The sequence below is a fragment of the Lepidochelys kempii genome, chromosome 5 (genome assembly GCF_965140285.1).
Source record: "Lepidochelys kempii isolate rLepKem1 chromosome 5, rLepKem1.hap1, whole genome shotgun sequence".
Taxonomy (NCBI): Eukaryota; Metazoa; Chordata; order Testudines; family Cheloniidae; genus Lepidochelys; species Lepidochelys kempii.
Window position 1 is genome coordinate 65,773,657 of NC_136384.1, and position 27,605 is coordinate 65,801,261.

Here is a 27,605-nt window from a genome sequence, read left to right on the forward strand (position 1 = left end):
TATTCAGACCTCTGTCAAAGTCCTCACATCGAGCCTATGTCTAAATCTTGACTATTCTTTCTGTGTAATATTTCTAAGAAACAGTCTTTCCTATCCATCCCACAGTTTAACTTTCATTCAGGCTCTTTTTATATTCCATAATGATTACTACAACATCCTTCTCTCTGACCTTGAGAAATACAATCTTGTATCTGTCTCGTATCCACTCAGAATGCTGCGGCAAGGATCGCTTTCTTAGCCTATCACTTTGACCACGTCCTCCCTCTTTTTGCTTCCGTCAGCTGACTTGCCCTTCTGTATCACAACAAACATAAGCTACTTGTCTTTACTTTCAAATTCCCTTATGGCCTATCCCAACCCTACCAATCATCTTTCATTCAGTATCACGTTGTCAACTCCAATTGGCCCATGATGTCGGCCTCCGCTACCACTTATTAAATTTTGTGTTTTCTCCGATGCTGCGCCTCACGCTTCGGAAGAACTTTCTATAAAACTAATGTATTATCTTCCTTCAAATCCCTCTTTAAAACAATCCTTTCCATGATACCTACAGAAAACTTAACAGTTAGGCACTGGTGTGCTGAGGACCACTGTTTATCATGTTAACCAATATAGTTTATTTTTTTTACTCCCCTGTCATTCAGTCTGTATTTATCTATTGTCTCATCTTACATTTGACTGTAAGCTCGTTGGTACAGGACCATATTTTAGTTCTGTGTTTGAACAGCTCTTAGCTCAATAGGAATCTGGTCTATGACTGGGGCACCTAGGTACTTTGGTAATACTACTATAAACAACAATACTTTTCTCACCAACTCCTCTGGATAACTAAGGAACATGAGTGGTGAAGGGCTCTGGAACAATATTGTACAATTCTCAGCCAAATCATTTGGGATGTGAAGAAGGTTTAGGAAGAATGAAATAATGGGAAAAGGACATTATCAGAAATTATTATTATTATTATATGTAACAAGATTTTCTTAACAATCATCTTTCAGTATCAAAAATTAGAAGAAGATATAACTGTGTCTTTTCTCTGCTTCACAACATCCTGCACGTACAAACCGGAGCATAGTCTACTCCACAAGGATTCATAGACTTTAATGCCAGAGACAACCATTATGATCACCTGTCAGGTCTGACCCCCTTCATAAAACAGGGCATAGAATTTCACCCAATAATTGCTGCATCGCACCTTTAACTTCTGTTTGAGTTAGAGCATGTGTTTTTCGAAAGGTACAATTACAGTAGATTCAACTCTTCCAATCTGAGATGATTCTGTTCTCTGTGACAGGCACAGATAGTCAAAACAAATCAAGTTTATTCTCTTGACGTACTGTAATATTTTTCTAAACCAGTAAATCGTAGAAATCCGAGAAATAACTGCATCAATAGCCCCAATAATGATTGGAAGGACAATGATACATGTTAAGTTATCACTGCTTGACAAAAATAGAACTATTTACGTTTTCAGATGCTATTTCTGGGTGCAGTGTGGCCATCCTTGAGTGCAACATAACTGAAATAAAACTGGTTAGTTCATGTTATCCATAGCATTGTGTGAATTCAGAGGATCTTTTCCATCTATTGTCAGATCTTTTTGAAAGGTGGTTTTTGGGGAGCATGCTCAAATATAAATAGCCCAAAAAGAAATGTATACAAATTCTGGATTTCAGATTTGTGTATATGAATTTCATCACCAGAGGAAGTTGGATAGCATTACAGAACACTTCATATAAACATTAGCAGGTTACTTTATTGTTATAGAGAAACTGAAAGTTCCCCCTACTGAATTGTTTGAAACAGGTGCATCTAATATATCTGGGGGGGAAAAGCAGTTGGGTATAATAAAGAGAAAAATCTGAGAATTTCCCAAAAAACTGCAAGTATTCATTGGCTTTAACAAAAATGTATGGCATTCTTGTTGGAATTTCATATTTGTTTCCTCTAGTTTGCTTAATAGTATGCTTATGTTTGTATTTTAATATCCAGATACTATTGCAAGTCACAAGTAGAGTCATTCAGAAATCTTTAAACAGCAGGATTATTAAAAAGATCATCCTTTTTGGTTGCCTTCTCGACCTTTATCAGCCTGTGCATTCCAGCGATTGTCCCCTGTGCAGAGCTGGAACGATTAATCCAGAGTTTAGAATGAGTAGATAAAAGCTTAAGACCTACTTATCAAGTAATTCATTCAAAATAAAAGATGGCTGTTCCCGTTTTAAAAAAAAATAATTGAAAGAGCGGGATGTTGTGGAGACTTCCAATTTTGTAAACTTGGTAAGATTTGAAAGCTAGCCATTTGAACTTTACAATGCTACAATGTTTTGTGAAGATTAGATTTTTGCTCCAGTTCTCTCTTTGGATGTTTTCAGGATAACTTTGGAACTTAAATGTACTTTAACAAAATACAAGAAGAGGCTGCTTAACATGCTAACCCTCCATGTTAGGGTAATTCAGAGTGACAGTCTAGCACTATTTAGTGACTGACCCAGTTGAAGGCACTTACGCTATAGAATGGTTCCCTTACGCGTTGGAGGTTAAGAGGTTGTCAAAGAGGATATCAAAGGTTCAGGAACTCAAGACAATTAAAGTTGCAGACGAACATTCTCATCAATATGGTATGAATATTAATAAGTCAAAAGGGGGCTTTGAAACACATTTTAAATTTTGATTGGGACATTAATATTTGAAAAGGGCAATATAAATGAGAATCCTATGAGGACTAACCTGAAATAATAACCTAGCTGCTAGGAATGAGAGCATTGGAAAGCAGCTTTGCTGTAAATTGCTGGAAATAACACAATTCATTGCTACTTGGTCCTGAACTCCATGGTGTTTTTGTCTTTTCCTGTTTTGTAACAATTTTAGTTTTTGATTTTCAATTTTCCGTTATTAATTCACACTGTATAAGTTCATATCAGGTCAGACATAGCGTATGCTCGGATAAGACTGTTCACCATCTTGTCAGTTGTATAGTTTCAGTTTTGTTCCATTTAGAGAACCGAGCCCACATTCAATCTGCACCAAAAGTTTAAAATATATGCATGTATCTGTACACTTTAGAAGATCAGAAAACCTGGAGTTCTTGAAATACAAATGTAGCTTTTCCATCAGTGTTTTGAAAACTCTTTGTTTTTCCTCAGCTATTATTATTTTTTCTTCTTTTTAAGAAAACAATCTCTGGTCATTTTCTAGCTGCTTGAACAGTTTAGCATAGTTGGAAACAGTTCTTGCAGATTTGTTCCCAAATTCATGGTCTGCATATTTTATTTTCTTCCATTATTAGGAAGGCAACTAATGTGTGGTTGCACATGCATACCAAAGCAAATTCAGTGGCAAAAAACTGTATTAACTCAGTGTTAAACTTGTTTGGTGGAATGTCATTCCCTGGCAGAACGTTCAGTTGACCAAAACAGGTAACACAGGAAAACCAGGAAATGCAGAGTTAAGGTTGCCCATGTTTTAGACCCCAAATTTGCAATACTAATATGCCCCAGAAGGCCTACCAAATTTCATAGAAATCTGAGTAACCATTTGGATTTTAGATGGAAGAAATGGAAAACTCTTAAACATTTTTTCTGCATTGGCACATGTGCAGTGTAAAATATGTACATTTTCTTAAATACTGTTCTCAGTTTGGGTCCCTCAAAGATTTAATTGATGCCATGCCTACCATACGTAAAATTCAACAGACTGAGGCCATTTCAACCCACATCACATCAATAAAAAGAAAAGAAGTACTTGTGGCACCTTAGAGACTAACAAGTACTCCTTTTCTTTTTGCGGATACAGACTAACACGACTGCTACTCTGAAACCTGTCACATCAATAGTTTGATATAAATGGCTGTTTGCAGGAGGCTTATATCTCCACACCCCCTGGTTTAACAGATTCCAGATTTGGGTCATTAACCGTACCCTGCACTGTTCCGAGGCACAGCAAATTTTAAAGAAATCTAAGCATGTTGATTTTAGGGGACTTAGAAAGGCCCACCCTTAAACACACATAATAATGCACCCTTAACTATTGTGGCACTCCCACGATAGTTAAGTGTGGACCTTGCTTTGGTTATCCCACTTTTGGTTGGATCAGTTAGTATTCTAGTATGGCCTACAGGTTCAAACCCTCTAGCGTCTGCAGTTAGTGTTAAAATTGGTGCCCTGTTTTGTGATCTGTCACTTGACAAGAACATTACACCTCTCCTTTGCGATTATTATGATTTAATTTTTTGCACACTCAAGAAAAGTGTTAGAAATCTCTCACAAATGAGTAAAATACAGCCACTGTCCTAGAGAGCATACAGTCTAAAATAATCCCGACCTGATAAAGTGAGGGTCATAAATAGATAGGTTGAGGGGAAAGGCAATAAGATCATGCTGTTCTTTGATTGCATTGCTATTTTTCTTATCTAGTGCTTTCTACTCCCCACCCCATGCTGTAGACAGACTTCCCTTTGCCACCTGCACTTATTGCTAGTGGATTTCTGGGGTAATTTTAAAGTGTTGGTTTTAATCTGAAACTCTGATTTGTCTTCTTTCTATGTGGGACATCACGGCTTCTATCCCCATGTGCTACTTTGTTAGCTGCAGTCATATGAGGCACTTGAGCTAACAGCCTCTTGGTGTAATTGGATGGAAAGAAGTGCTGTCTTAGTAAGGATTCATGAGCTACGGAACTCATTTCTCACCTTGGTTTGCCAGATGGACAGTTTGGTGACCATCGAAACGTTCTGCAAGGCTCTCTTGTTCCCCAGTCTCTTCCTGGGGGGAGAGGAAAGGAGGTTGTGATGTACGCTGCAAAGGTGGCCATATTGGTAGCCAGGAAAGTTTTCTTTGTCGGAGCACTGTATTTAGGGTTCATGAAACGTATTTTGGTAAAATTAGCATTTCAATGTACATAGTCCACCTGGAGCTTGAGAGAGCTGCAAATGGCAAAATCAAAATATAATAAATTATATTTTCTTTTCTCTATGGTTTTAGGGACTGTGATGAAGGAACGTGCACAGACAAGTCCAACATTTTATATGCTTGGGCAAGAAATGCTCCTCCCACCAGACTACCCAAAGGTATGGTACCTTTCATTTTATGGAATTCCCTCTTTGGGCAGGAGGGATAGGAGAGGAGGAGGAGGCGCTCCCTGCTCCCTCCTGCAATCTCTTTTTTTCTGTCTTTCATTTAGTGGTTTCAGTTGGTTGAAAGTGTACATACTTCAATCTCATTAATTGTGGTAATTAATATTATTTACTTTGTAGGCACTAATGAACATATGTGGTTTTTTTATTCCATGTAACATTATGGATTATAAATCAGAACTAACGGAGAACAATATAATAATTAGCTCTTGCACAACACGTCATGCATAGGTCTCCGAGTGCTTTTCAACTAAGTGAAAGTTTCATTATCTTCATTTCACAGATAGGGAAATTGAGGCGAGAGAAAGTGACTTGCACAGTGTCCCAGAGCAGGTCAGTGGTGGAGCTGGGAATAGAACCCAGGTCTTCTGACTTCTAGTTCAGTGCCCTTGCCACTTGAATGCACTGCATCCCACTACAATGGGGGAATGCAGGAGGGGGGGCTGTTTGTTTTTGAAGGAAAAAGAGAAAGCATAAATACAGATTTCAGAGTAGCAGCCGTGTTAGTCTGTATTCGCAAAAAGAAAAGGAGTACTTGTGGCACCTTAGAGACTAACAAATTTATTTGAGCATAAGCTTTCATGAGTTGCATCCGATGAAGTGAGCTGTAGCTCACGAAAGCTTGTGCTCAAATAAATTTGTTAGTCTCTAAGGTGCCACAAGTACTCCTGTTCTTTTCATAAATACAGAGTTAGAGACCCTTCAACTCTTAAGCGAGAATTGTGAGATTTTATATAGGGACATACAGTGGCAGTCCACCAGAAGTTGCCTGGCCTCCACTTGCATCTTTTTTATTCCTCTGGAAGCAACGCTTGTATAAGGTGGAAATTGTGAACTCGTTCTTTTCATGTCCCCAGCTGGTTTTATTTATTGTCCATCCCCTTTGTCTTACTAGACGCCTTGGAGGAGTTGGAAGATTCTCTGTATTCCTTCCTTATTCTTCTGTCTGTGCTGGTTTGGGCAGGTGGTAGAAGGAGGGCTGTTAGGAATTTATACATGCTGTCACTGAGGTCTGTACAAGCACCACCTCTGAACTGGGTACCTTTCAGTGATCTTGCAATTGCAAAATTAAAATCTTTATAGCTTAAATAAGCTGTGGGCTGGGGAGTTACTGGAAAGTTTTGTGTACATGCTCAGGAATTTGGGTTATTTTTAATATGATGATTGAAACATGTAAAGTTTTAGGATTCATATAAGCATCCTAACTTCTGTGTGCCTAACCAAACCTGTTGAGGGACCCACAAAACCCTGTGATTCCCTGTCCCCAACCACACCTCCCTTAGTGGGTGCCGTGGACCTGCAATTCTGGGACATTGCCTGGCATATGTAGGTAATGGATAGATGGGCTTTCCCTCACCAGCATCTTCAGGGTGATTTTCCCCTATTCTCTTTCTAGGAGCTGGGACCTCTGGGGCTTCTCTCTTCCCTTATTGTATCTCTTCTGGGAGGCATCTGGTCTTCTCTGTCTGCCTTTCTTTTGGAAGTGGGGAAGATTCTGGGATTTCTGCACCTTGTTTTCCCTTCTCCTGATTCCTGCTAAAGTGCTTGCCAGCTGTCCCTGTTGCCTCTGAGTGCTAAGATGAGAATCCGGGCAGAGGTATAGAAAAGGACTGGACAGACAGTGTTTTGCTCTGGTTTCAGAGTAGCAGCCGTGTTAGTCTGTATCTGCAAAAAGAAAAGGAGTACTTGTGGCACCTTAGAGACTGACAAATTTATTTGAGCATAAGCTTTTGTGAGCTACAGCTCACTTCATCGAATGCATTTTTTTGCTCTGTGGCTATTATCCTTCTGTGCCAATCTCAGAAGCCCAACAGATGGGACAGAGCAGGGAAAAGGGGAAGGAATGCACAGGCAGCCACAGACCTCCTTGCTCCTCACCACAGCTATAGGAGTTTATCAAAATCTTCCTTAATAAAAAAACCTTATTTTGTAGAACTCAACTCACAGCCTAGGACTGGGAATTTTCCAGGACAGGTATCTGAAAACTCTAGGCAGTCACAGCCTTAATGAGATGATTGACAGGCATGCCTTTGTGACAAATGCATGGTGGTGGTCTTTTCTCTTTGATTCACCTTTCCCATGTTTTAGGTGCACCACTACACACATTTAAAATCACAGATGTAAAAAAAAAAAAACTTATGTAATGTAAAAAAAAGAGATCATCATCATAGCGACAATGACAAAATCCCACAAAAATCTATATCGCTTCTGCCGTAACCTCTCTTACGGATTCAGTCACATTTTCCCTCCAATTGTGCCATCTCTTCTCCTCTGTGCCTCTTACCTCTGAGGAAAAGCTTGGGCAAATAGATGCATTTTTAATGTTATCTAAGGACTATCCAAAATCCTCCCTGGATTAAGTGGAGAAGATTGAGGAAGATTTTGATAAACTTTCCCAACTTTAAAAAGAATTTAACTTGGAAAAGAAAAATTTGGAAGCAGAGCTTGGTGGTTGACAAAAATTATACAAGGAGTTGGGAGCCTTTAAAATGCCAGATCTATCCCCTTACAACACACACCACTGTGTATGTAGATAATGGGTCCTGTTTGTAATTCAATAGCACAAGTGCATTTCAGACAAGCTCCAAAAAGAGAGAGAAACTATCTGATTAGAGGCTTCCATGTAAATATATGTGTCTTTCAATTTTGTCGTGTATTTTGAGTCTGGGAACTTACAGATCTGTAAGGCCTTTCTGTACACAATCTGTTTCACAGCTTGATGTTTTGAAACAATTGGAGAGCACATATATGCCTTCATTTTTATATGACATTGTTCTTTGGATGAATCCCATCAGATTTTCAGTGGGCCACTCTCAGTGTAATACTCTGTTGCATTATTCCAGGACAACCTCTGGAGTGTACTGGAAATATATTCACAATCTATGGAAGATGTAGCTTTTGTTTAAGGATATCTTTATTTTATTGCAATCCCTTTAAACTGAGTCATCTTTCCCCTTTATCCATGAGTTCCATTTCCATGAACAGTGACTAGCTTTTCTAGAAATCTCCTTGTATATTAATCAGCAGGGACATTACTTGAGCTCTGAGTATATTCACTTGGATGGGGGAAAAAAACTTGAATTGTAGCTACAGTTGACCAAAACTGCACAATCCAGGGAGCCACGGTGCTAAAGTACATGCCAAACCCCAGCTGGCAATTTGTTGCTGTCTCTAAACCACTCATGACTGCAGATGTTTAAATGAGATACCAGTCTTCCTTTCTTTCCTTATTTTTTTCTTATTGATATTATGATTGTGCGTAGAAATTCTACAACCCTCTTCACAGAGAAGCTTTGCCACTGGCAGTTATTAATCTAGTGGGATTCACAGGCTGAATAGGCAAAGATTGCCTTTTCTGCTTCTCTCCAAGTATTTTAATTGTTGGGCAGGTGTGGAAAGATCCTTATCAGTGATGCTGGTGCTCTGTAATTTGTGTTCATTCTTTCAAGTTCCTCTGTAATATCTATTGATGATTTGTTACCCCATTGTTATTTTACTTGGAAACCTGCACATTTTGACAACTTCCATGAAAATAACAATTTTTGCTGTGTTGAACATTTTGGGGTGGAAAATTAAGTTTCCGTATTTCTAATCTTAATATTTTATGCATAAATACATAGCAATTTACATCTTGTTACACTTAAATTAACTGTTTAAATGGGAAATGAAAATAAACATTCATTACATTAGGATCCTTTATGGCTAATCAAGAACACGTGCATCTTCTTGTTTTATAATCCTACCTAATATGCATTGGAATGAAGGAATTATTTGCCTAAATCAGTCTACTCTTCATTGATGACTATGACTCAGACTGATGAATATCAGAAGTTTATGTTCCGTGACACTTCAGCTCCATTTTATTTATGTATTTATTTTGTAGTTTCTATGACCAGTAGTTTTTTCAGACATCTTAAAATGAAACTTTCCTCCTCCATTGCCAGTCTAAATATTCAGTCTTGGACTTTTAGACAGTGTTACTAGTGTCTAACTATTTAAAATACACCTTTTGTATTGTTTCCATAACCCTAACTCATCTTCTTTATTTTAAGGTGTTGGATTCAAAGTTGGAGGAGAAACGGGTAGCAAATATTTTGTGCTCCAAGTACATTATGGGGATGTCAGTGCATTCAGAGGTATGTATTTTGGAAACTGTAGTCTGTAAATATGATTTCATATATTCCTTTCTGAAAAAATTTAGATTGCTTCACCAAAAAAAATAAAAGCATTTGTTACCTATTAAAATAATTTCCATTGGAGTTGCCACGAGTGGGGGTAGAAGAAAAGGGCATGCTGTGTTCAGGTGAGCACCTAAAAAGTTAACTTAAAAATATAAGCTTGACTTAAACTTTTTAAAAGATGTATGGAAAGGAGAAAGACAAGGTTATATTTTAATAAAATTTCAAAGAAAACAACAAAAGGCAACTGTGGTCATCTTCACGATTGGCTCTGTAAGCAGAGTCAGACTCCTTCTCAGAACAATTTAACATCTTTTTTCCTCTGAGAAAGTTATTTTGCATCTTTCTTTCAAGTTTATATTTTAGTGTAAAATACTTTAAAATAGAATAGCATATTAGAATAGATTTTGTATTCATAAACCTTGATTTTTCAGTTCTGTTAATGAGTGCAATAAATCAGTGCAAAATAGCTATGCCTATATCTGGTTTGAATCTTGGTTAAGGAGAGAGACATTAGTCAATCAATCAGTATTCAAAGAAGCACAATACTCTCAAAATACTCATGTTATTAAGAAAATATAAACATTGCTCTTTGGTTTGTTTTTGTTGATGCATGTGGATAGACTCTACAGCCAGAATATACGTTTTTTTGCTCTAGTATATCTATCTAATAGAACATCTAAAATATACACCAGTACTACCAGCATCTGTGAGAGGCTGGGAGGACCATAAATTTATATTTATTACACATTTTTTGTGAATTTCTATAACATAAGGGGCAAATACCCACCTTGTAAGCCTCCTGTTTTCTGCACATTTTTCTGAATTAGGAGTTTTGTTCTCTAGTCACGAATCAAAAATCCAGATGGTGGCTTCCCTGTTTACCGTCGCCTAAAGGGACAGACTGCATTTGATACACTTTCATATAAACACCACAAAAATCCAATTTATGTGAGGCATGAGTACAGTCAGCTATTCAAATATTAATCCTTTTCAAAACTGGAGCTAATATGGCTCTTATAAATTAGGTAGTACACCTGTGATCAAATACAGTAACAAGTTTGGATCCGAAAAGTAATTTGTTAGTGAAAGCTTTGAGGCAGGATCACTGACTTTTATTTGTTTGTTTCATTTTGTAAAGTGCTGTTTACTTTCAAAATCCTTAAAGCATTCAGCTTTGCTAAATTGGATCAACATGCATTTAAAAGATTTGTCAATTCTATACGTTGTTTCAAAAACTTAAACTGCATGAGTTAGGAAACGATTCCCCTTTTTAAATGGTAAATCCAAATCTTTTTTTTCTTTTTGATGTAGAATTACACCATTATTAAAATATATCTCTTGCTAATATTTTGCCAGCATAGTTTTATTCCCTGTCCTTAAATTAGCAAGGACTTCACTAAAATGTTCAGTACTGGGTCCTGAGGTAAAAAAGCAGAGTGACTTGAACCTACCAAGAACTATACCAATCTCAGAAACACATTGAAGTGTTGTCTTCTTGCTTTACAGTGAAATACTTGCACAAAAAAACCAAAAGAATTCATTATATTTCTGGTGACATGGATATGATATCTTGATATTTAATAGAAAAGCTGTGACCAGAGTTATAAAAAATAATTAGTTTTGCTGATTTCATTTTTGTAAGTATCTTTTGATATCTCAAATTAATCATCTCAAACATAGCTAGTATATTGTTAACTGGTATAAGTGAGCATTTGTATTTCATTATTATAAATCCCTCTCGAATCTATTTTTTGGACAAGGGGAAATATATATAGTAGCAGTGTAACTAATGCAGAACTTCAAAACAAACAAACATAAAGTGACTTATTCTGACATTTTTCAGATATGTGCATTTATTTCTCCACACTTGAGGATTGTTTGCAATACAGGATTGGTGCATTAGCCATATGGCCTTCTGTTATCCTTTAACAGACCAAACTGTACATTATTATGCTGCTGGATTTTGACCATGATGTATTACAATGTGGCTTTTAAACCTGGGTATGAAGATCCCTGATGATTTAGGGTGGGAAATACAAATATTTGTAGGCGCTAAAGAAAAAAAAATGAAATAGGGGAATTGCATCATTTCATACAGTGGCATAAAGGAGCATGACTAGTTTGGAGATTAAACAAAGAAGTTTATATAACAGGAATGGGGGTGGGGGTTGAATTCTAATAGCAAGATACAGTATGTTACAAAATTGAATAATCTTCCAGTATTGAAAACCCTGTCATTTCATGCACTTAAAAATAGATTTCAGTATACAAAGCATTAGAAATTGTACTATAGAAAATAATTCAGCACAAGCAGGGAGATGTACTCAGTGATTGAATAAGTTCCTGCTACTTCTACTTGTTTTTATTTTTAAAAGTTTTTAAATGTTTGTGATATGAGGGGATATAAGGCTGTAAAGCCTCATAATAATTGACAAAAAAAAAGTCTGCACAAATGGCAGTGCTGTACCTGTTTTAATTTTATGTGGACAGTAGAAGGGTATATTGCACAACTGTGGCTGCTCCTATCTGTGCTCAGAAAGAATCTGTTTCTACATCTAACAATACAGGTGAGCCAGTGCAAACCCTTGGGAATCGTCATTTGCCAGAAGAATTTATAATTAAAATCACAACCCTCCGAAGAAAATATATTAGGAGAGAGCCTGCTCTTCGTTATTGCTTGGGGAAGTTGAGAGTTCCTTTTCAGTATTAAGTACAAGTCACATGTGGGATTTTTTTTTTTTTAAAAATTTCTAATAATAAAGCTTGAGTAGGTCTGGTTTATTTTTTAAATGGAAAACAATGAACCCCTGAAGTTGTTTGCCTGCTACACGAGCATTTAAAATTTCTTAAATTAGGGAATGAATCTGATAGTTTAATCTCACAGTTAATAAGATTTTTGTTCCTCTTCTGTTCTTTGTCACAAAAATCCATTGTGGTGACTGCTTTAACTTACACAACCTATCTTTTCAAGTTTCCAAAGTAAGGTAGAAGAAAGGGCTTGGGGGAAGATTATCAGTATTTCTGTTAATCTCAATAGCTCTACTTTTTGTCAGTAGTTGATGGGATTGTTGGATACTACTGAAGTTGTTAGAAGAGAGAGATTAAAATAAGTATGACAAAATACCATACTTGTACTGTGTGCTCCAACCTTTTATTTTTAACATGCAAAATATTTCATTTTTCTTCTGTGATCAAAAAAAGCTTCTAATTTAGCTTGCTTGTGATAATCTCAGTCTGAGTAGGGAAAAATGTAATCTGATATAATTCTCTCTAAACCTTGATTGCACTCCTCAAGCAGATTTAATGTTGAGCTCTGTGAACAGCTTTAGAAATATTTTTAACACTTCAGAAATTATCCAAAAGAAACTTGTCTTATATGTGCCAAGACTTAAACTGCTAAGAGAGGGATTTCCAATTGTAAGAATATAATAGTTGCACTTTTTTACAAAGTAGAGTACACATAATGTGTAATAATTCAGAATGAAGGATGAAATCTATTCACTTAATTCATGTCATCTGGCACTTTCTCAGTAATGAAAACAATAGTAACAGTCCACGGATTCAGTAGCAGTATTCAGAGTTCAATGTACTGTGACATAAGACATTACAGATATACTTTTTTACTGGATATATAAGTATAAAATATTTGGCTGTAGATATAGTAATGAATTATGCATATTTTAATTATTCAACTCTGCTCCCATTTGCACTTTCATTCTTTTCTCCCAAAGTACACACACAGATCTGTACTGTAATTTTTCAACTGATTTCATTTAACCAGTTAATAAGCAAATTATGCTATTTTTCTCAGATACAGCCCAAATGATAATGCTTCTGTATTTAGTTAAACATTACTGTTTTGTAGTCAGAGACTAAAGTTAAAGACCACTACATGTGGTCCAAAACACTTATGGGTTAAAAAATAAAGCCTAACTGCAAAAAGAACAAACTTTGCTATATAGAGTGAGATCTGTAAAAACAGTCCTGTTTAGAAAAGTGTTATCAAATTGAATGACGGGGGGAAGGAGAATCAGTTTTTTGTTTTATTACTATTTATGCCCCTAAACAAAAAACTACATTAAGGTGGAGTTATGGTTGTAGAAGTACATATGATGAAATTAAGGGTGAAAAAGATGTCAATTATTCCAAATACAAGCATTACAAAACCAGGACATTCAAAATTAAGGTTCAGTGTAAATGAAATCAGAATATTTTAAGGTATAGAAATGCACAATTAAGGAACTCAAACAACTTTAACTCTGCCCTGTAGGGATGTGCAATGCTATAACACTGCTACTATGATTAATCTGTTTCAGCGTGAATGGATCCAGATTGGATTAAACTGAGTTTTAAAAATATATTGGGAGGCGCAGGGATTCCCTCCGCGCCCCCGCCCCCCTTTCTCATACTGTTGCTACAGGGCAGAGTTAATGTTATTTGGCTGCTTGTAATGTGTGTGCCTTAATCCTTCTCTGCATATACCAGGTTGTAGTCCCTGCCCCCAAAGAGTCCAAAACAATTAAGAATAACAAAGGCCGAGGGGAAAAAAATACAACTCGCAAGTGAAGCGGTCAAGCTGACTACTTAATGCACATTTTTTGGGATGGTAATCGACTAAAAGAGGAGAAGAGGTTTATGGCGTATGGGAAGTGAGAGAACAGAAGAAGAAGAGGGAGATGGGAAGCAGTCATGGAAAAGGGCACATTGGCACCTGGATCTGTACTTCCCTTTCTGCTTTGGTTTCTAGGGAAACTGAAATGTTTTGACCCAACAGGTCCACTGAGAAGTTGGAAGCCAAATGGTTGGGGGCTGAAATGGGGCCAGTATTGCAGGGCATGAGCTCCCTAGGCTTGGTGGGAGAAGTCAGGCAAGATACAGTTAGGACCTATTTTATCTTTATTTTAGGGTTCTTAAATGCACACTATGTAGCTCTGAATTTTGGACATACCAAGTTACCCTGTGTTGTTAAACTTGATCATTTAAAAAGCTGATTCTTTCCTAATAGCGATTTTTTAAACTTGTTTTATCCACATGAAATGTTTTGGATCTGACATTTTTCTTTGCTTTACATTGTAATTAACTTACTGCATTGTTTGAAAAATCTAGTATCTTTAAGTACAAGTGATGAAGACTTTTGGGGCAGATTTTCAAATGCACAAATGACAGACCCCATCTGCCATTTGTGCCTTTGAAAAAATCTCCACTTTCATAAGTTAAGTCTAGAAACCTCTGCACCCACCATTGGGCTTCAAAAGGAAGAGAACATGTGGAGCGCACAGGAGCTAAAATGCTTCTCCCACCCCTTTCTCAACAAAATAAGTGTTGTCACATATTTCAGTGAGGTGGACACACCTATATAGATTCACAGGTTTTTAACACTAGAAGGAACCATTGTGATCATCTAATATGACATCCTGTATAACACAGAGCATAGAACCTCCCTATTTTAATTCCTGCTGCAAATCTAATCGTTGTACTTGTGCTAGAGCACACTTCTAGAAAAACATCCAGTCTTGATTTTAAAATTTCCAGCAATGGAGAATCCATCACAGCCCTTGATAAACTGTTTAAATGGTTAATTATCCTCTTTCTAAAAAATTTTGCTTTATTTCTAGTTTGAATGTATCTATCTCTAACTTCCACCCTTTGTTTCTTGTTATACCTTTCTCTGCTAGATTGAAAGGTCCTCTAGTATCATATTCTATTCCCTGTATAGGTACTTAAAGACTGACCAAGTCACCCCTTAACTTTTTCTGTGTTAAGCTAAACAGATTGAGTTCTTAGAGCCTATAACTATAAGGCATGGTTTCCAATCATTTAATCATTCTTGTAGCACTTCTCTGAACCATCTCCAGTTTTTCAATGTCCTCCTTGAAGGGTGGACACCAGTACTGGACAGGGTATTCCAATAGCAGTTGCTCCTGTGCCAAATGCAGAGGTACGATAACCTCGCTATTGCTATTTGAAATTACCCCGTTTATACCCTCAACGTTTGCATCAGCCCCTTGGGCCACAGCATTGCACTGGGAGCTCATGTTCAGCTGGTTAGCCACCATGATCCCCATGTCTCTTTCATGGTCACGGCTTCCCAGGATACATTCCGTAATTATGGGCTACATTTGTTGTTCCTAGATACAAGTCCGTATGTTTAGTCATGTTGAATCGCACATTGTTTGCTTGTGCTCAGCTTACCAAACGATCCGAATCGCTTTGTATCAGGGACCTGCCGTCTTACTTATTTACCATCCTCCCAATTTTTGTGTCATCCGCAATGTGTCATCAGTGACAACTTTATGGTTTCTTTCACTTTCATTAATAAAAATGATAGTCTAAATCCAAGAACCCATCCCTGCGAAACTGCACTAGAAACATAGCCACTTGAAAATGATTTCTCATTTAGAACTACATTTTGGCAGCTATCATTTAACCAGTTTTTAATTATATCATGTTTGCCATCTAGATTTTGTATTGTTCTTGTTTATTAATCATGATGTCATGCAGTACCAAGTCAAATCCCTTACAGAAGTCAAAGGTAATAGTACTAATGTAATATACTTAATCAACCAAATCTGTAGTCTTATGAAAAATAGATGTCAAATTAGTTTGACAATATCTAATTTCTGTTATCCCATGTTGATTGACATTAATTGTATTACCCTTCATTAATTCTTTATGAATCAAGTCCTATCTCAGCCATTCCATTATTTGCCTCAGATTGACAGGCTGGTAGTTACGTGGGTTTATTCTTTTTAAATATAGGCACAGCCTTAGCTTTGTTCTAGTCCTCTGCAATTTCCCAGTGTTCCAAGACTTATTGAAAATCAACATCAATGGTCCAGAGAACTGCTCAATCAATTTTTTCAGAATTCTCAGATGTAAATTACCTAGATCTGATGATTTAAAATATAGCTTTAGTTGTTGCTTTTTAACATCATCTGTATTTACTGTTGGGAGTGGAAATTGTTTCATCATTATGACATCTGCTTTTTGACACCCAAATATTTCAGTTCTGTATTTATTGAACACTGCCCCCTTTTTTTGCATTATTACTGACAATTCTACCATTTTTATATAGCGATCAGTCAGTACCATTGTTAGGATGCCTGCTGGCCATAGATTTCTTCTCTTACCAATTTTCTACACTTCCTAGCTTCTAACTGATATTTACTGCTATCCATTTCCCCTTTTTTTACATTTGTTTATATACTGCATAGCTATTTTCACTTTCTCTTTATACCAGGCTTGCTTTTGGATTGTGGCTTTTGAGGTACTTAGTAAAGTGCTCGTAAACGGTTCAATTTTTCTGTTTAAATTCTTTTTCTGTGATGATTTGGCTCATAATTGTTTTCAACCCTGTCAATTAGCCTTTTTAAAGCAGCAAGTACACATACTACTGGTTTGAATGTTAATCTGTTTGAAGGATGCAGCTCCGGATCAACAAATCTGTGAGACCTTTTTCCAGTCAAAAGTGGTGAATTGGAGTGCTGCTCATGCCAGCTTTAAGTCCTCTGTGGCTCTACTACGCAGATGCAATGGCAAAATAGTGGCTGAACCGTTCATTGCTGTTTATTGTGAGGGGACTGGGTGGTGCATGAAGGGCAGGCACTCTGTATGGATGTCCCAGAATTCAGAACTTGGAAGTAAAACTGGTTAGGAATTTTTCAAAAGGGTTTTTTGTAAAAAAAAAATGCCAGTTTTCTCACAAAAAGTTTCAATTTTGACAGATACCAGATTCAGCTAGATGTTTGTCAAGTCCAGAGTGGGAGTTGTGGAGGGAAGAAACAGGAGGGAAACTCCCTGCCCCAGAATAGCTAATGACACTCACCTGAGGATAGGGGTGGGAAACCCAGGTTCCAGTCCTTCCTCGGAATAGGGTGGTACAGTGACTTAAACCGGACTCCCCGACATCCCAGGTGAGCTCCCGTTACAATTCCAAGAGGAGACATTGGGTATATCTATACTGTGGAAAAAAGCCCCACAGCAGCAAGTATCAGAGCCTAGATCAAATGAGTTAGGCTCATGCTATGAGGCTAAAAATAACAGTGTATTTTTCCCAACTTGAGCTGGAGCCTAGGCTCTGAGACCCTCCCCATCATCAGGTTTCAGAGCCCAGGCTCCAGCCAAAGCAGGAAGTATGCTGGTATTTTTAGCACTGTAGCACAAGCCCAAATCAGTTGACCTGGGCTCTGAAACTTACTGCTGGGGTGAGGGGGGTTGTTGTTTTGCAGTGTACGCATACCCATTGAGATCCACTCCCAAACATGTCTAACCGCTAGCCTATGGGATGGTGGGTCTCTCCTGCTCCCAATAAAAAAAAAGTCAAGAGGTGTCAGTTTTGTCCTGATGTGAAACTGGAAAAATGTCTGAACTCTCAAAATATTGACAGGATGGGAAAATCATTTCCCACCCAGCTCTACTTTGAAGCTGAGATTTCTGTTGGATTTTCTGGCTCCATGCGTTTAGACACCCAAACACTCCTTTTTGCAGCTGCCATTCTTTCTCATCCAACATGTTTTACATTGTGCACATTCCTTCTTGGGTGTAACACTTTTCTGTAGATTATTTTTTTCCTTAGGAGGAGTTTTATGGTGCTTAAGTACTACAGTGATATACAGTTTACAAATACAGTGGATAGATGTGGTTCTTGGTTAATGGGCATGTGATTTGGGCATTGCAGACCTACCATAATTTTCCTTTAAAAACATAAGTGACTATAGAATTTACAATACATTGTGTGTTGATTTTCTTGATAAGGTTAAAATTCCCAGCTTCCTGCAAAGATCTGCATGATGATTGGCTTGCTGTTGAAAAAATTATATACAGTATTTGTGTAGTCTATCCACATGCAGTAGTGTGTTGACTATAAAGGTTTTATGCTACTTAGAAGAGTGACACTAAAATTGCATCACGGGATTTTGTGTTTGCATGTCATTGTTTTGCATATCCAATGTTCTCAGGTCACAAGGAAAAAAGACCAACAACCTTGCAAACTAAACCTGGAAATTAACAGTCAGTGAGGTTTCTCCTTTTCATACGTCCTCATGACTTCAAAGAACAAAACAAAACAAAAAAACTGCAGGCTAAATTATGACATCATAGATACCTGTGCAACTCCATTGCCTTAACTAGTTTTGCATAGGTGTAACTAATCGGGAAAGTAAAGTAAACCATTCTATTGATTTATAAGAAGAAATAGAATCCAGCTAGCATTCTCTTAGCTGCGTTGAGTCTGCAGAGCTGACAGAAGCATAAAAAAGAAAAAATCAGTGCAGTCTGTTTTATCACTGCAGTAAGCATATGTGACTCTGAATACACACAGGGACAAGATCTGTTTGAGCATTTTTACAGCATCATTTTTTCAGAGTATAACTACACTTTAAGTGCTGAAAATGACTATGATATGACACAGAGAAAATGGATATGAAGATCTTTTATCAAAAATATAAGCCCTACAGGATTTATGTTACTATGATCCAAATATAAGGCAAATACTTTTACTATTAAGCTAGTCTCCTTGACTAATATAAAAGAGAATTCATAGGTGTTAAATTATTCAGCAGAAGAAACACACATTGTACTATGAATAAAGTAGGAACAGATTGGAAATTACAAAGAAAAAATAATCAAACATTTTATCCAAAGGCAGCAGAGTGAAAAGTGGATTCCATAGAGAATTTCAGAAACCTCTTTTTAGAAAAATGTAATGTAAAACAAATTGAATGGTGTGTATTGAATTTGATTTTTTTAAACAGATTTTAAGTGTTTTCATTAGATTCTGCATGGTTTGGATGATGATCATGATTGTGTTGAAAATGTAGTGATTTGTTTGACTCTCAGGGTAGAAAATTAAGAATTTTTAATAAAAATACAATCCTTACAGGGTTGAAATCTAAAGAAGATACTTAACTGAAGACAGTTGTAGCCCAATGGATAAATATATATATAAATGTATAGGTATTAAATTGCCCACTTAGAACTTCCCATACTATTCACTGAATCCTATGCAAATATTATAAATACATAGGATAAAATAATGAAAATATTGAAGATAGATTTCAGACCAGGTTTCTTAATTCATAACAAATACCCATGTAGGCAAAAGGCACTAAAAATTAGACATTATGTTTGTTTCCAACAATAGATAAGATCTCTAGAGGAAGAGTTTTCTCAAGTATTTAGTAGATCTGGCTGAGAAACTGAATTTCTTTTCCTCAAAAATTTGACATTTTGGAAAACATTTCACCCTCAGTCAGGATAAAATGCCAACACTTGAATTTTTTTATGGAAGTGAAATTCCTCAATATTTTGTTTTGGAAACTAAAACAATCCCAGAAGCCCTGGGAGCTCTGGTTCTGTGTCAGCCCACCTGATTGTATACAGCCAGGGAAGAGTCCAGGAGGGTGACCTCTCAGGAAACCTGCCTAAGTTCCATCAGAATTTTTGCCAAAATTGACACATCTTTTCAGAACATTTTAAATTTTGAGAAATCAGCATTTTCTGTCCAAAAAAACCCTTTCTGTCAGAATATTTCAACCAGCTCTAGCATTTAGTAACTCATTTCTCCATTAAAAACTGGTGAAAAGTGACATAGGTCGCCTGCACAATATCATTTCTTTACTGAATTAAGCACACATTGGCTATTGGACTTAGTTTTAGTAATACTTTTTTAAAAGTAAATCTTAATATGGTGATAAAGAAAATGATCTCTGTTTATATTTCAAACCATAGTGCTGCATTTTAACCTGCACCATTATTTTTGCATTGATAAAAGATATGAACAAAGGCAGGATTCTTCTTATTTGATCTCTGTTGGAAATCCAGCATAGAGAATCATCTTGAAAGGAACCTGCTTCTGAGGTGGATGAATGTATTTTCTTGTATGTGCCATAGGGCAAAATGGAAGCTAATAATTTTTTTGTCCTAGAGCAATGTGTACTTGCTCTATAGCTGAAATGTAAAATTAAAGCAGTTAGGCTAGCCAGAGTGACAGGTTGGAAAGATGATTTTAAGATTTTGTTGGATTTGTGCAATATTTCACCACCGTTGCTTAGTTGTAACAGCATTTATTAGAAAAGCTCTATTGGAGACTGAGACATCTGCTGCCATTGCTTCATTCTTTTCACCTGTGCTGAACTGAGCGCTCAGCAGCTCTGATAGTTTCAGGAATGTGAGTTCTGGGGAGGGGAAGCAGTTGTTAAAGAACATTTATCTCTGCAGACATTTTGAGACCATTTAGAGAAATGCTCGTATTTACCTGCAAAAATTAGCAACTTCTCTAGGCGATCACTTGCACAAGTCTGGAATCTAGCCCAGTCTTTGTATTAATTTGCTTTTGCTGTAGTGCACTGTAAGTCAGCTTTCTATTATCTACAATGATGTGATTCTCCGAGTTGAGTAATACGAGTGCTTTATCTTGTGGCAATACAGGTTAGCTTGTTCGCTGATAGTTTTGGCTTTACTTTGGTATTGCTAAATCCAGATTAAAGAGGAACTTTGCCTGTTTGCTCAACTCTCTGAAAGTTGTGAAGGTAGAAAGCATTTGAGCAGGAGTAAACTGAAATACATCTGACGTGTTTATATAGGAAAACCGCTATGCACTAAAAGTGAGGGCCAAGATTTAAAAAAGTGACTAGTAATTTGGGGTGTCTGTTTTTTCGGTGTCCAACTTCAGACAGATTTTTTGCTGCTTCCTGAAAATCAGCCCCCTAAAAGTGTCTCAGGTTAGAGACCCCAAAAATAAGGCAAAAAAAAATTACTAAACATGCTTGAAAATCTGGCCCTTAGTAAAAAAGGGTGTATCCAAAACATTCTCTATTATAGCAAATATTTTCCAACCTTCATTACACCTGATACAGAGTAATCTATTATACAGTTTCAACCTTGTACAAGCCACGATTTGTGGCACTGCAGCCCGTGCCATAAAACAACAACAAAAAAATTTTTAGCACAATTTGAAGTGGGGGAAGGTGAAATAGAGAAGACCCCAAGAAGGAACTGAATCCTAAAAATGAAGATTGTGGTACATAGAATGAACATGGTGTTAATTACGGGGATGAGGCCAGGCAGGATAGGTATTTATTCCTGAAGATTGTGAGAAAAATAGATGTAATCTAGAAGCACTTTAATGCCTTAGAAAATTAAACGACCTTTCTCTCTCTCTTTCTGTCCTGTACTTAGTTTTTCTTCAGTTTTCCTACTCAAGGTCCAATAACTTTCCTTCCCTAGTGTTTTCTGACCCTGGACTTGGTTCTTTTGGAAGCAGCATTTGTTTTGTGTGATTGACAAGTATTGCTCTTTCTGGCATGAGGTATGTTCACCACTTTTTTTCCCCTGGACCTCAGCAACTGCTTACTGCATTTTTTTTCATGGTCTACTTTAGCTTTCAATCTTGCCTTCCTCCTCTTTTCTCCCTATATATCTAAACTATGTGCTCAAAATAAACTGAGACCTATGAGCATGGAAAATAAATTCTCGCTTTCCATAGAGACCCCCCCAATATGTCAGTATTAAAATCTCAAGAGGGGGAAAAATGGAATTTTTGAGAGAAGATCAATAGATCAGGGGGAGGAAAGACTTCAGTGTGTCATCACTCAGAATTTAATAGGACAAGTTAATTTTTGATAGAGTATTTCATCGTTTGTGAATGTATTGATGCATTGCTCACTCATTTGAATGTGTTTCATACACAACGTGGTTTAGTACTTGCCCTGTTCTGATTAAAAGAATTCTTTCAAGGTTAAAATTTAACCAATGTTCTACATGCATTAATGTTAGTGCATTTGAATTTGAATATTATGTGTTATATGAAACATCTGAAGTAAAGGTGTTTTAAACAGGTTTAAAGTTCACATGCAGTCCCATGCACATAATTTTTTGAATAACATAATAGTTCAAAATGTGAAAGCCTATTCCTTAAAAAGCATACATGTTAGTGATCTGCATTTTTCCTGGTTTTTAGAATTCTCAGCAAATAAAAATCCATATTATAGAGCACATCTTTCATTATAACGAGCTTTGTTTTATAACTCTCTGTGGGAAAGTACTGTCTTTCACCCTCATTGGGCATTATGATTATCTTAACTAAAGCTTTGTTTAAACGATTAGTACTAAACCAGTCATATTACATAAAACGTATGTGGTATTTAAAAAAGAATAGCCCTCATCAAAAATCTTCATTTCCCATTGTTCATAGTGAACCATGTGTATTTGGCAAGTTGTTTTGCTGTTTTGTAATATGGAGAGAGATGTGACAACAATAATGGCTAATTTTGAGTATATCATTGTGTTGCTGTGGCGATTTGCAGGACTGTTACTTTGAATGTAATTGAAATTCTGTGCTTGTGGTTTCTGCTGAAACCATATTTCACCCACTGTAAAAGAGCATTAAGAATTACAGAATTCTTTCTATTTCAGGCCTTACTCTGCACAGTTTGAGATGCAGTCAGAGGTTCCATTTATATTGAAAGGATCTGCTTTTCTTATCTGTGTTGACACTTAAGTTTTCAGCTGCTTTTGTTTCTCCTTCATCACACTTTTTTCTTTCAAGAAGCCTCATTAGACATTGCTTTCTGAACATTTGATGTGACTATAGTAAATGGGTCTTATCTGGCTGATAACAGTGATCAAGATAAGAAAGCTTCATTCAGTTCTGTTTCCTTTATACATATTAAGAATTTTTTTGCTTTGTTTCTGTGTGTGAAAGATTCAGCACCAATGACTTGCAGCTTCAGTTTGTTTACTGTAGATATACCTGTTGAAAAAATGTAACCAAGGAAACATAAACGCTCAAATACCATGGTGATGGGAATAAGTGAGAACCTAGAGAGGTTGTTTTGACAACTTTCTTTACTGATGTAGCATTTTTAATAATTCATGAGTACACAGTACTACAAAAAGAGTTAGTTACTTTCCACCATTGTCCATTTTATATTTTCTCCTAAATTTGTTTGTGTTTTATTTAAGGAAAACTCAAATGTTAGTGAAAGAAAGCTGAAGCAAAGATTATCAGTTAATCGTGAGATGTTGTACGCAACACAATATCTAGTTATAAAAAAAGTTTATGCTGATTTTATTTAAATCTTAACCCTTTGTAACTAGCCAGACTGTGATCACTCTTTTTCTCATATCTGTATATGTTCACCACTCTTTCTTGGAGTAAGGGTGTGAAGAAAATACACCACACTGTTCAGATTGACTCTTTTTTTTTAAAGTACAGTTACTTCCTGATTAGCAGAAAATATCCCCATTCTTTTTTAATCTGTCAAATTAATTCTGTAACAAAAAGCTTGATCCTGCTTTTAGTCCAGAGTAGTTATCTAAAAAATGTCATTAGCAATTCTGTCTCTCCTTGTGCATCACAATGAACCACTTTACATGCACCTTATTTCTGGTTGATTATTTGAAACATTTAAAGATACTATCAGTTAAAAAAATTCATTTGTTTTAACACTTTTCACCTATAATTGTTACAGTTATCACATAAGATTAACAAAAAGATTAGGAGATAAGAATTTTTGTCTGTGTTTTTTATCCAGTTCATTTACTTTGTGTATTTAATAGCAGTTGTTCTTCAGACACTTTCATTATCTCAGTATAGCCGGTTTCTATGTAAAACATTTTCTAGAATAGGAAGATATGGCTGTAAAAACAAAAACAAAAAAAGTCAAGCCGGTTAAAAACCGGAAACTGTTTTTAACTCTGTTTCAAATTGACTAGATATCAAGTTAAGTGTCCTTTTTAAGTTGAAGTGTTACGATCGTTGGGCAATGATTACATAATACGTTAATGATGTTGAACATAGTGGAGGATGGTGAATGAAATGATATTTTTTTTCTTCAAGTACAATATCTAAGTGCAAATGCTGACTTTATAATGAGGCAATGTTGCCATTTCTGTCACAGTGAATTTTGTTTTAATGGATAAAAAGTTTAGATTCCCCTCTGCAAAATCATTTGTTTTCAATCCTTTTTGCCAAACTTAAATTAGCTGGTAGTGTAGCAAAATGACTGCTTTTGAGCTTTACAAAAATGTCTTCCCGTCAACTCACATATACATTTCAAGGCACAAAGTTCTGCATTTTTTAATCTTGCCAAAAAATGCTGTCTCTGTTACTTTTTCATGCTGGAGATCACTCCTGGTTTTGCTTTAAAAACTAAGTGCAGCATTATGATTTCAGACTGCTGTAGTTCTGAACAATAAATAAAATAATTCGAAGCCTTACACAGTTCAGAGGATTGTGATGCAAATACAATTTCACCATCAAGACTGGTGCAGGGAGAATAAGTGTAACATGTATAGCAAAGACGTCTTATCTTTTGACACTTTTTTATCCACTAAGTAAAAATCACATAAAACTTAGTTACTAATCATTAAATAAATTAACTCCTGTTTCATGTTTTGTGCAGATAAACACAAGGATTGCTCTGGTGTAACATTACATCTGACACATCAAAGGTAAGCACTTTTAATACATGTAATGGAATTCATCCAAATTTAATTCAACAGGGCTCCCCTGTTGCCGTAGAAGCTGATGTGAGTTTGGTCACTTATTTCAGTGGCAACAGATCCAAAATTATTTTGCACAGCCTGAAATGAACACACATGAACACAAGCTTTGAATAACATTATAGTTTTACAATAAAATGCACCATTTATTGCCTATTAGTCAAATGCTCTCACATTAGGTAACTTTCTTATATTTTGCTCCACATAACATCATAACCGTTGGAAGATGTTAGTTTGGGAGCCTAGTATGGTATTAGAAATTAGGGGTGGGAAAGAAGCTAAAGAGGAATATACATGTTAATGTTGTTTTAGTGTTTGCCCTATTTCTTCTCAAACTTGTGAAAAAATCTTTCAAATTTACTTCCTCTTTAAAAAAAAGGTGGGGGAGAAAGGCTATGACATCTCATTTGACATCACAAAGACTTGGTGGTATAACACATATGACTGGAATATTGGTATAGAAGGGTACAGCTTGCTCAGGAAGGACAAGCAGGGGATAAAGGGAGAAGGTGTTGCCTTGTATATCCAAAATATATACACTTGGACTGAGATTGAGATGGAAATAGGAAAAAGACATGTTTGAAAGTCTCTGGGTAAGGATAAAAGGGGTAAAAAAACAAGGGTGATGTCATGGTAGGGTTCAACTACAGACCACCTAACCAGCAAAAAGAGGTGGATGAGGATTTTTGTAAACAACTAACAAAATCATCCAAAGCACAGGAGTTGTGAGGGTACACCGCAAGAAGGACAGGAGACTTGTTATGGGTTTTAATCAGGCTGCAACTTTATTATATAGATATCTGGGACTTCCCTGCTGATAAAGTGTACAGTGCAGGGAAATCCATGCTTATTCAAATCAATTCTCCAGAGCTTCCACCAGCCCCCCCTTTTGTTTAATCCATGCTTATTCAAATCAATTTTTTGGGGCTTCCGCCAGCCCCCCTTTGTTTCCATCCAGGTCCCCCAGCCGACCCATGGCTTGGACCTTACCATCCACCAGCCTCGTAAGAGGGTTAAGGAGGGCTATGAGAACAGAGGGGGAAAGGGTTGGCTCCCTGTCATACCAATTATCAGAGTCCCTGAACCCCCTCCCCCCATTCTGTTCCTTTATCCAGTACCTCCTTTTAAGTCCTTTACCAGGCCATTTATCTGGTCACTGGCTGCCCTCCCTTTGGAGTACCTGCACTGAACATCCGCCACAACGAGGCACCAGCCATTTGCTAGGCTGCCTCCCCACTTCTCCGTGCCCCTGGAGCCATGCTGCTTAAACAATCCTGATTGTGCTTCCCTGGAGACATGCTGGCTTCCTCACTGCTTGGACATAGAGAGTTGCCCCACCCAGGTTTTGTACCTTTATGCACGTTCCTTGGGGGGGGATGGGAGGGGAGTCATTGCTACAAAGCTGACCACAGAGCGCCTTTTACAGCAGTTTCTGACCTTATTGCTCTCCCCCCACCTCCTCCGTACCACCACAAAGCAGAGCTGCCCTTCTTTGGGTAAGCTGAGACAAATTCTGCCCCCTTTAGTTGTGGTGCAGTCATTGGTAGCGATGGGGGACTTCAACTACCCAGACGTCTGTTGGGAAAATAACACAACAGGGCACAGATTATCCAACAAGTTCTTAGAAAGTACTGGAGACAATTTTTTATTTCAGAATGTGGAGAAAGCCACTAAGGCAGAGGTGGGCAAACTAAGGCCCACAGGCCACATCCAGCCAACGGGACCATCCTGCCCAGCCCCTGAGCTCCTGGCCCAAGAGGCTCGCTCCCGGCCCCTCCCCCGCCGTTCTCCCTCCCTTGCATCCTCAGCGCACCATGCTGCTGATGTAGTGTATTAAACTGCTCCACGTAGGAATGTGCTACTGGTAGCAGTTACAGAGAGCAATATACTACACTAAACACCATCGCAACGCTCTGGGCGGCCGGGCAATTCTCTGGGCAGCGCAGCTGTAGCACCACCAGCCACTGGTGCTCTGTGCTGCACAGTAAGGGGGCAGGGAGTAGGTGGGGTTGGATAGAGGGCAGGGGAGTTAGGGGTGGTAGTCAGGGAGTGGGGATGTGGATGGGGTTGGGGCGGTCAGAGGGCAGGGAACGGGGGATGGGGGGGTTGAATGGGGGCAGGGGTCCCGTGGGGCAGTCAGGAAGGAGGGGGGGTTGGATGGGCAGTGGGGGGCATTCAGGGGCAGGGGTTCCAGGGGCGGTCAGGGGACAGGGAGCAAGGAGGGGGGTGGATGGGGCAGGGGTCCTGGGGGGGCTATCAGGGAACGGGGGGGTTGGATGGGGCAGGAGTCCTGGGGGTGGGGGGCATCAGAGAGTGAGAAGCAAGGGTGGGAGATAGGGGGAGGAGGCGGCACAACCTCCCCTAACCGGCCCTCCGTACAATTTACAAAACCCGATGTGGCCCTCAGGCCAAAAAGTTTGCCCACCTCTGCACTAAGGGGAGAGGCTGTTCTACATTTGATTTTAACAAATAGGGAGGAACTAGTTGAGAATTTGAAGGTGGAAGACAGCTTGGGTGAAAGTGATCGTGAAATGATAGCGTTCATGATTCTAAGGAATGGTACGAGGGAAAACAACACAATAAAGATAATGGATTTCAAGAAGGCAGACGTTAGCAAGATCCCATGGGAAGCAAGTCTAGGAAAAAACCGTCCAAAAGAACTGGCAATTTTTCAGTGAGACATTAAGGGCACAAGAGCAAACTATCCCACTGTGTAGGAAAGATAGGAAGTATGGCAAGAGACCATACTGGCTTAACCAGGAGATCTTCAATGATCTGAAACTCAA

At 37.7% G+C, this 27,605-nt stretch overlaps 1 protein-coding gene across 11 annotated transcripts in view; it reads left to right on the forward strand.

The window, feature by feature from the left end:
- PAM (peptidylglycine alpha-amidating monooxygenase) overlaps nt 1–27,605 on the forward strand; it is a 219,289-nt gene that overhangs the window by 110,631 nt on the left and 81,053 nt on the right. For all 11 annotated transcript variants that reach the window (XR_012158986.2, XM_073344599.2, XM_073344602.2 and 8 more), the window contains 3 exons: nt 4,983–5,068; nt 9,187–9,270; nt 24,720–24,768. Coding sequence is in view for 10 of the 11 variants with exons in the window: in XM_073344599.2 (XP_073200700.1) it covers nt 4,983–5,068; nt 9,187–9,270; nt 24,720–24,768 (219 nt within the window). In the remaining variant the exon portion in view is untranslated. The remainder of the gene's footprint in view (nt 1–4,982; nt 5,069–9,186; nt 9,271–24,719; nt 24,769–27,605) is intronic.